Here is a 10,454-nt window from a genome sequence, read left to right as displayed (position 1 = left end):
ATGAAGATGTTATTAAAACAAGGGAGCTGGGCTTAAATTTATCCACAAACATTTCAAACCGATTTTTTTTAAATTTTCTTTTATTGTTGTGCAGGAATACAGGACTACTTAATTGCCAGACAAAGAAAAGCATTGTGGATTTTTAATTTCTGAATTTAAAAAAAACTGTTAATGCAAATAACAAAAAAAAATAAACACATACAGTTCGATAAAAAAAATCATATAGAAAGGTAACTTATGAAGCAGAAGACAGTCTCTTTTCCTTTTTGCAAATGTGACCTACAAACCAAAATGCTGCAATCACTGGTTTCTCAAGTAATCCCTACTTCCAGCTTAATGTGAATGTCAATATAAACAATAGATTTTTTTTACAGTAATTACATAAACAAACACAATTGTGTCTGAGAGTCAAATTGAGTCACTTAAAATCCAGTGAACTGTTCAAGTTTGTCAGAAAACTGCTTACTGACTTTATTTAAGGGATAATTTTAAGGCAATATAAAGGCTTATTTTGTAAACTGACAGAAATCACTTTAATAAAGAACAGTGGTCCCTAAATCTAAAAAATAGAATCTGTTATGGATGTACATTTTTTGTTTTTATAAATACAGGTAAAATAATATCTTGTTTCAACCAAAATCTATTTTGAGTGCAGTTCCTTCTCAGCTGCTTGCTTTGGCTTCACATAACAAGTTAATCCATTTATACTGCTTCCCTTTAGTAACAAAAAAAAAAAAAAAAAAGTTACAATAGTTAAGGCAACTGAATCCTTCTATGGGAATGTTTCATAGGAAAGAATCATCAGAAGGTGGTGCGTAAGAGAAGCCCACAAAAGCGTCATCGGCTTCCATGACACTAGCGTTGACAATCGACTGCTCTTGAGACCAGCAGACTGAGTTGGGGACCATCTCCTCTGTGAACTCAGGATCGAAGTTTGAGATATCACTGACAGAGCTCTGTTTAAAAACAAAAAAAAAGTGCAGAGTGCAGAGGTCACATTATCATTCATGTAAAAAAATACAAAACATCATCACGGAGTAGGTCACCTAAGGGTGACTTACTCCCGTGACAGAAAAGCATTGTTTCAATTTCACACCGTGCTCCAAAAAGACACGGCAATCATAAAAAGTATAAATGGAGTTGCCAGTTTAAAAAAAATCAAGACTTGCAGTTATACAACCAACACGATACCCCTGCAACAAAGCTTACCTAAGTGAGCCTTTCATTGTGTCAATACTCTGTTAGATTGCATATCTAATTTTGTTGGACTGCATGTATGTGCACGGTTGTTACAAGTTTATTCTTGTTTGTTCTTTAAGAATTACTATGAACTAGATCTACTCATACTATAAACATGATAACTCAAATATTAAAGCTACTCCATTTCCACAAAGATGTTTTTAGTCATTCAGTGTGATTAGAATAGTATACAAACAATATACTGTACAGAACGTCCTGTAAGTCTATACTTCTGCAAAGCAAAGAGAATTATGTCTTGTGAAGAGTCAAAATAAGTGTAAAATACCCAGGCGGTTTTGATTACAGGAAAAAATATTTACCACAAGTGGTGTAAAAGGGGGAGGGATCTTCTTCTGCTCAAGGTCATCCCAGTTGATGGAAGAGAAGAAGCTGTGTCTTCTGATCTCAATCTGAAAGTCAAGAGTAAATAAACTTCAACATGATTTTTCAGCTAACAGAGCGTGAACAGAAGAATGACACTCATTTTTAATTAGTATTAGAGACAGTGACACGCATATACATTAAAGGTATGGGCCACTAGAGGGAGCTCAAAAGTTACAAATTCTGTAGTGAAAATCGATTTAATAAATGACACATACAAAGTCTTCCCTGTATCCCAGTCTGCGCTTGCCATCTTTCTCCAGCAGCCCGTCGAGGAGAGACCAGGCTGTGTTGGAGGCACCGGGACGCCTGGTTAGCGGCTTGTGGAGGATGTTGTCATACATCTCGTGTGTGTCCCTGCTGTAGAAAGGTGGCTAGGATATAGGGGAAAAAAAAAAAATACAAAAAACAAAAAAAGGGAAGTAGAGGTTTGTAAGCGAGTAGGAAAATGTGGCAACTCATTGAAATGATTCAACATTTAACACTAAAGCAGATTTACAAATCTGAGTTATTTTTGGAAATGTCAAAGTAAAAACTCACTAGACCAAAGAGCATTTCATACAGCACTGAGCCCAGACACCACCAGTCTACTGTGCGATCATACGGCAGCTTCTTCAAGACCTCTGGAGCTAAGTACTGGTCATTTAAAAAGAAGAAGAAGAAAAAAAAACAAACCCACACATGATAATATGACATTAACTCTCACAATTTCTTTCTAGCTTAAAACACAGAACAGTTATCAATGCTACAGTTCTTTTGCATATGAAAGTGTATTTTATTCTCCAGTAGTTTAACAAATTACAACACACACACACAAACACACATAGCTGAAAATTATTAACTTCACTTTTGTAACAAGGTTTTCAATGATTATCGTGTTAAACAAAGCGCTTTCTTGGAACACAAACCTCAGGTGTTCCACAAAATGTAGTGGTAGTATCCTTCTGGGAAATGCCTTCCTTGCACAATCCAAAGTCTGTGAGTACGATATGCCCCTGGAAAAGGGAGGACATAGGGATGTTTTTAGATAACATGTGCCACACAAGCAGCTCATTATCCCCCTGGACTGAGGATACTATTGTTTACTAGGAATGTTGGCTGCAGCAGTCAGTCCCATTCACCGTTCCCTAACTTTCTCAATGAGGCTAGGCAGGAAAATCATTAATAAGACCTAATCCAATCACACGCTTTCTGTCCAGCTGGAACTGGAAATGACAGCAGGAGAATGAAATGTGTCCTGTAAATGTTTTATGTAATAACTCCTCCACCAGTTATAAGCCTAACATGATATCCAAAAGTGGCATTGAGATATATTTTGGGATTCGTTGAACACTCACCTCGTGGTCAAGAAGGATATTTTCTGGCTTTAAGTCTCTGAAAAAAGTAATTTCAAACACAGTGTATTTAAATGCCCATATGTTTTAAGTAAATGTAATTTCAATTTAATTTCATAAGCTCTACAAAAAAAAAACTAAGTATATCCCATCCTATAACAGCTTAAAGAAACACATTTAGCTTCATTAGCTTGAAGTAATCAGCCTCCCACATCACATCTTTACCACATTGCTTCAGTTCATTGAGCTTTGCAGGAATTCATTTATGCACAGCTTTTTTATGATCCCACAGCATTTCAATCATGAGATGTCTGAGATGTAGCTCTTTGGGGTTTTTTTTCCTCATAGTTTCTCTGCATAGTCTATTTGCTAGTAGTAGTATTAGTTTTTCACATGACTTCACAGAATCACTTGAACTTTCTTTTTCACGTGACTATCTTGGCTTTACTTATTTGGCTTAACTGACACTTGAATAGCAGCATACCTGTAAACAATCGTGAGAGAATGCAGGTATCCCAGCGCACTTGCCATTTCAGCAATGTAGAACTTTGCTCTGGGCTCTGGAAAGGTCCTTTCTCTTTGAAGATGAAAGAAAAGCTGAAAAGAAAAAGGTCAGAGTGAACGTTTAATGGAGAACTTATAAATACTGATATTTCACTTTTGGCATGTTGTGCTCATCTGGTTCTGAGTAAGATTCAGTTTTAATGGAATGCTGATTGTCACGTAGCGCAGCTAAAAAAGCTGATCACACTTGAAGGAGTAACATGCAAAAGCCACCCTTACTTTAAGTAATGCTATAATCGCTAATAAAAATATCACACATGGAGGTGTGTTAACAGTAAAGGGGGATTTTTTTAAGCTTCTTTATTGCTTCATTTCTCAGCTGTTCATGACAGTGTGACTCTTTCTGTGGGATTTTATTGCTAATAAAACTGAAACAACTCACTTCTCCTCCATTGATGAAATCCAACACGAAGTACAACTTGTCTTTAGTCTGGAAGGAATAATGAAGCCCGACTAGGAAGGGATGTTTCACGTTCTTCAGCAAAACGTTGCGTTCTGCCATGATGTGTTTTTGCTGATTGGCACAACAATATACGTGAAGCATTATCATACACATATCCAAGCCAAAATACGGATAAACTCAGTGATGATAAGATCAAAGTTTTACCTCTTTCCTGTTGAGAATGATCTTTTTTTGTAAGATCTTGACAGCATAAAACTTTCCATCGTGTTTTCGTTTAGCGAGGAAAACCTGCATCAGGAGAGAAACAGCGCACATTGAGAAGTTCATCAACACTGAAAATTAAAATAATTCCTTCTCCGATTCTCACTTCCTAATGGAAAGGGCAACACATGCAGAACTAAAACTTGTTGCTTCCCCAACAGTAAAGACAGTAAAACTTGTCACTGTCTTGGATGAAGATAAAGTGAACATATTTTCCAGTATTGCACCAATTACATACCTTCCCAAAACTCCCTTTTCCTATGACTTTTAAAAAGTCAAAGTCTGTGGGCTTGGCTCTGAAAGATAAAATATTTTTAAATTTACAGGCATTCATGATAACAGAAAATGTACAGATAGAAATCATTGATAAAAACATCAAGGCCTTGTCAGCTTTGTTTAAGTAAACATACTGTGGATTTGCAGAGGGTCCCAGGTTGATGTTTCTGGAGGTAGAGTTGTTCTGTTGTAAAGCAGAAAAAACATAATCTAGATAAGCCAGAGAGACCCACGGCTGCCATATTAACAAAACAGCCTAAATTAACTGTCTGAAATATTTATATAGATGTATTTATGCATGCATATAAAGGGTTATCAGACAAGATGCTGTCATCAGGACAGGCAAACCATCATCCAAAACTGTTGAAAACTACTACATACCTTTTCATCTTCATCTTCAGAGGCATCTGATATTTGTTCCATTTTTTCCATTAGTAAAAATGCCCTCACATCTGGACTGTGAAGTTTAACACAGGGCAAGCAGATAAATAAAAAACATTCTAACAGCAGCAGGTGACAGCCAACATAGTACAACTTTTAATTTAAATAAGCACAAAGCACGGCTAAACAAATCTGAACAACTCATCCTAATAAAGTTAGCATCGGACATCAATATATAATATAGTGTTGTATAATAACAGTAGGAACTGTTACACTTACTGGTTGGAAAGCTGAGGATGTGAGACGATTTTTTTGATGAACTCATGTAACCCGGCTCTTCTTTGCTTGATGAACTCTATTTAAAACAAACCTACAATCAATCACTTGCACACGACAGAGAACAAGCAGGGCCTATTTAGTTTAATGCAAACACCTACCCGGGTCAAAGTTGTCCCCAAATATCCTTTTAGCTGGAATTTTCAAGTTCATAGATGGAAACTGTTTCCTCAACTGTGTTAAAAGCGCAACAGAGAAAATTATGTTAGAAGAAGGGAAAAGATTATTGTGACAAATTTGTAATTATTCTGAATGATTCTTAACATCATGAAACATAAAATCCGCCCCCCCCCATATCAGATTTGATGGAAGATCAAGATGTTCCACTGCTTACTGTGTTAAAGAGTTTATCAAACTCTGCATATCGCCTGAAGACAAACCATTCCTGTTGTCCAACATTGACAATCACTTTGTAAACCTGAAAAAAGGCAACCGTAATTCATGTAAACATAAAGAAAAGTAGCAAGTCCTAATTTAAATGACCATTTCTGGGATTACATTTCCTGCAGAAAAAATATGAATGAACCGATGCACGCACCGTGTAGCGCTTTTTCTTGTCCCTCTGCTCATTGTGGCAAGGGATGCTGACACTGGGAAAACTGGGTTGGTCCTCCATCTTAGGGCCGGTCAGCATTCAAAGGTGCAGTAGTGTGTCTCCCAGGAAAAGGCTTCAAGTATAAAACTGGCCAATCCCCATTCTGGGTCTCTACTGCAAAAGAGGAAAGAGAAGAGCTTACTCTGTTATACAGGAAGTGAAACTGGTCTTGCTCTGCTCACTACACATATCAGCTTGCAGGGCTTACATCACTGCACACTTCAGAGGTGGCAGTCTTTGCTCATTAATCAAATTATATCGGAACAGTATTTGTTGTAACTGCTTTGCATTTTATAAGCACTCAGTTCTCAAAATGGTATCATCCCATGTGTTAGAAATGCTCAGTTTTATTTTGCCAAGAATCAAACATTCATATCATTAAGATATGTTAAATACACAACAGAACAAAATATGTAACACCGGTCTAGTTATTTTTAAACTAGGTTATATACACAGTATGTTGAAACGTTGAAGAGTCTAAGTATTTTTCTTCTTTTGTGTGTTATTGTACTTTTTGTCACTATCTGTTACATTACAGGTAATAATTTTTTATCAAATGTAGTCTTGGCTGAAACTCTGTCTAGAAGTCCTTTGGCTTTTTTAACTCTTTCACCCATAAAGATGACACTTGACTATAAAGAAATAAAGTTTCTGGATTTTTCCAAGGGTAGCTGCATAGGCAGAGACCAAATTCACTCACCTCTGATGCACACCCAGTCATTTTGTTCTATAAACAGGCTTAAAATATGACAGAAACCATTAGTTTCATAAAAGAGCTTCAAGGGTTACTCCTGCTAGGCTTTTGAGGGGTAAAGAGTTAAAAAGGGAAGATTGTGGTGAGAGTACAGGGACAACAGATGGGTCAGTGAGCTGCAACATGGCAGCAGGTGGGCTCCCTCCTCCTGGGCAACCAGTAAACTCACTCCTTACTGTGAGCATATCCCATCCTCCCTCAGTCTTAATAACATATCACTTGAACATATCAATACAGTACATACTAGCTATTATTTTGCTGTTAATCGTGCTATCTTCTTCCAGATGTCTCTATCCATGCAATCTCTTCCATGTCTATACATCTCACACCCATCTCCCCTAACAAGTTAGCACATACAAGCCCACAGTGATTCACACACTAGCTCTCAAACATGCTGAGTTTGTGACATTCTCCCTTGTTTGGCTCAGTAGTTTTTGAAGCCGGAGTTACACAGCAAGCAAAACATTAGAAGGAAATAAATAAAGCAAATTGCTAGGATCCAATAAATTCCTTCCCCTGACTGTAGAATTAACAAAAGGTCAGGATATCAGTCGATTTAAGGTGAAGAGGGACAAAGTTCATTCATACTGATAAGTCTTAATGAGTAAATTCTAATAAACTGTAACACGACTGTCTTCTGTCTCCAGCTTAACTAGGACCTGAAACGATCACGTGTACTGTAAATACTCAACACTGTGTGATCTAACTGAACACACAGAGAGCGGCATATCCTTCTCCGTCAGTTATGTAACGTCTGTTGTTTTACAACAAAGCTCTTTGTCTGCTGCTCTGACTTGACCATTGTCTGAGGTTCGTGAGGTCAGCCTAGTTTTGTTTGGTAGTTTTTATCTTTTCAAGCCGTGCTGCTTGCTCAAAACACAGGGAAAACCTGCACTGTGACAGCTTTCTCCTGCCGCGTACGGATCCTGAGTGTATCCTGAGTGGGCATCTCATTCTGCTCACGTTGGGGTGAGGAAACGGTAAAAGAGCGGCCCTCTTTAAAATGCATGAGTGCAGTCAGAGGGACCTTCATGCCCTCTTCATCACTAGGCCTTCTTTCTGTTCTGCCACAACACTGTAAAACTTTCTTTTTAGTTTCACTTTTACTCACATTTATGAGAACACAAAGAGCCAGTATTAACAGTATTAACTTTTCCCTCAAACACAACTGCTTGTCCACATATGCAAAGCATTTGCTTAAAAATAGGGCTGTAACTAGGAAATATTTTCATTTTGCTGAGACTGTTCAGTCTATCAAAGCCCATCAGCCTCAGCCCAAGGTGACCTTTTAATGTGTAATTCTCGTGACGCCCGCCACCTAAGATTTTAAAAAATAAAAACAGGTAAAAGCAGGAAAACATATTTGCTGGCGATAAATTAAGATATGTATTGATCTAATTGACTGAATCTTATTATAGAATTGGTGTAGAAGATCACCAATTCTGTAATGGAAAACAAAAAGGTTGCGTCATCGTGGCTGGTACACGCTAAAATGGCTGTGCACATCGCCGAGCTGCCTCACATCTGTGCGTGTTTTTCATGCTTAAATGGCTTGTGAAGCTCACAGGGTAGGACCCGCTTTTTAACATTCCAGAAATTTTTTTGTTGATGGGGGGAAATAACATATAACCGTGCAGTGAAACCTACATTTGGAGCCCGACACACGCTGCTACTCCTAAGTATGGAATGCTGCAGCTCACCACACCCACCAGCACGCACTGTCAAGTTAAATAATAAGAAGTGAAAACAAAGAGTGGGAAGCACAATGTGAATAAGAAGGAATTAGATTATAGTTAAACATGTGTCCTCGCCACAGTTTATGCCCACATCACATCATGAATTAACTTGTGATGACAGACCCAAAATATTACAGCCTACTACATGGGATAAAAAAAACAAAACAAACACAAAACAATTTTTAATGATCAGTTCAAACATAGGGATCTCTGTGGTTATGTACAGTAAAGCAGAAGCAACACTAGAAGACCACGAAAGCTCAGTCAGGCAAGCAGCTGCTGATCAACAGAAAAACTGTGGCAAAGTTTTGAGGGGACGGAAGATGATTTCTAACCTTTACTCAGACCAGTCCTCGTTGCCACAACAGTGGCAAATCTGTGATAGAGGAAGTGCAGCTTGAGTAGTGCGGGGAGCATAAACATAGTGCATCAGCACATGACCAAATTCTTACCCTAACCTGACAGTCCAGACAGCTTAGAGACAGCCGCGGTGTCTACTGACTTCCTTTTCGAAACAAACCTGAATCAGTGTGTGCACTGACAAGAAATGACCGGTTCATCAGCTGCAGAAAATAAGAACTCAAAGAGAGCACGCTCAGCAGCCTTAAGGAGCTTGCTCTGTTATGACAGATGTTGAGCTGGCTCTTTTGTAATGTGAGTATTTGTCCCATAAAACCACACATTAACATCAGGGAAGGAAATGTGAACTTCCTCCAGTCAAAGCAAATGGACAGATGAGATGAGAGTCCACATGTGAGTTTAAATATACTCTTTGGATAACAAGAGGAAACGGAATGATGAAGAGAAGGATCATCAAGGGAAGCAACCCTCCTGTCAGTGTAAATTTGACTTTTTTTGGTGTGTGTTAATATCACACAAGCTTGGATAAACATTCAAGGTGAACATTCATTGTGACAGCTTCTGAAGTCTGACAGCTACGAACAGCTATGTGGATGACAGTTCCCTTGAAGACAGCATTGAAAAAGGCCTCGTCTACTATTTCTGTTTCATTCTGCCAAAAGTATCTGCAAGGCTTACAAACAGTATAGGTGTACTTACACCGGTACTACTTTTAAATCTGTGCACATATTACGTGTATTAAGGGGGAAATAATCCCTTAAATAATACCTTTTCGAGCCGAGGACGTGAGAGAAAAGAAAAAAGAGACAGGGGAGGGAGGAGCTCAACACACACACACACACACACACACACACAAATAAACCCCCGGCAGACACGAAATGATAAGCTTCATACACTCTAACAAGCCCGCAAATGTAACACAAACTATAAACAATACAGTATTAAGCTATAAGGACATGATGAGTACTAAACGGTAGATGAGCAAACACAAGTTAGTAACTTTAAGTGTCTCTCGGCTAAACTTTTCTTCAGTGACATATTTGAGCAACAAACGGTTAATGTTATAGCTAGGTATATGTTACTTAACATTACACTGGCACCAGTTCTCCCCATTTGAAGTAAATATTACAGCTACAGCTAGCCAACACGTCGTTAGGAGTTACGTGAACATCACGTACCTTTCAGGATTTTGATGCGGTGTTCCTTTAATTTCGCAGTTCCAGTGGGGATTTTTCGCTCTACGGCAGTTAAGCTGCTAAGGTAGCAAACATTTGTCCCGGTCGGGCAGGGACGAAAGTCCCTAAACCCTCTAAATGAAAGTGTGCTTTCTCTCTCTGCTCACAGCCGTCCGACAAGTGAGCTCAGCAGGAAACATGAGTGTTTCCTGGCCGCACAAAGTTCCAATGAAATTTGTCACGGGACCTCAGACGGACAGACACGACCGCCGTGAAGCACACACTAGACACCACTTTACTTCCGGTGCTGCTTTTCAAAATAAAGGGGGAAAAAAACTTGCTGAATTGATGTCTTTTGCTTAGGCGCTGTGCTAAAAAACAAACAAATTTTAAGCACTTTATTTTACTTTAATGTTCCCGTCCACCGTATCCTTAAGTCAATCATAGTTCTAATTAAACATATTAAACACATCTTATTGTAGCCTCTTAGATAAAAAGCTGTGCTTTCTGCTAGAGCCCAACCCATATAATACTTTTGAGTCATTCTATAATTGGGCAGTTTAGGTTTCAAAAGTGGTAAATAAATAACAATGCATTTATTTTTATAATCTATGTATTTAAGAAAAACAAATAATAAACCATAAAAAACAAACAAAAAA

General features: G+C 38.2%; 1 protein-coding gene across 2 annotated transcripts; it reads right to left on the bottom strand.

Moving 5' to 3' along the window:
- Positions 1-62: 62 nt before the first annotated feature.
- sgk3 (serum/glucocorticoid regulated kinase family member 3) lies at positions 63-10,102 on the bottom strand. Of its 2 annotated transcripts, none has more exons than XM_003443617.4 (17): positions 9,799-10,102; positions 5,714-5,884; positions 5,510-5,593; positions 5,277-5,349; positions 5,119-5,194; positions 4,840-4,915; positions 4,593-4,642; positions 4,421-4,478; positions 4,126-4,209; positions 3,901-4,032; positions 3,439-3,551; positions 2,958-2,994; positions 2,529-2,615; positions 2,161-2,256; positions 1,839-1,994; positions 1,560-1,649; positions 63-956 (listed from the first exon to the last, which is right to left on the bottom strand). In XM_003443617.4, exons 2-17 carry the CDS (start codon positions 5,807-5,809, stop codon positions 786-788), a joined length of 1,479 nt encoding a protein of 492 aa, XP_003443665.1. In that variant the 5' UTR covers positions 5,810-5,884; positions 9,799-10,102; the 3' UTR covers positions 63-785. The 2 variants fall into 2 exon arrangements, with proteins under 2 accessions (XP_003443665.1, XP_005471884.1); XM_005471827.3 differs by having other exon boundaries at positions 5,714-5,881.
- Between the last annotated feature and the right edge of the window lie 352 nt (positions 10,103-10,454).

This window comes from Oreochromis niloticus, linkage group LG9, assembly GCF_001858045.2.
Source record: "Oreochromis niloticus isolate F11D_XX linkage group LG9, O_niloticus_UMD_NMBU, whole genome shotgun sequence".
NCBI lineage: Eukaryota > Metazoa > Chordata > Actinopteri > Cichliformes > Cichlidae > Oreochromis > Oreochromis niloticus.
Note: the sequence above shows the minus strand (reverse complement) of the source record. Positions and strands in the feature narration are given on the sequence as shown.

Excerpts from the sequence above, each read along its gene's own strand:
- sgk3 (XM_003443617.4), bottom strand. The coding sequence starts at position 5,809 with ATGCTGACCGGCCCTAAGATGGAGGACCAACCCAGTTTTCCCAGTGTC. Across the intron at positions 4,210-4,420 it reads GAAAAGGGAGTTTTGGGAAG|GTTTTCCTCGCTAAACGAAA; the intron begins GTATGTAATTGG and ends CTCCTGATGCAG. Across the intron at positions 2,257-2,528 it reads CATTTTGTGGAACACCTGAG|TACTTAGCTCCAGAGGTCTT; the intron begins GTTTGTGTTCCA and ends TTAAATGACCAG.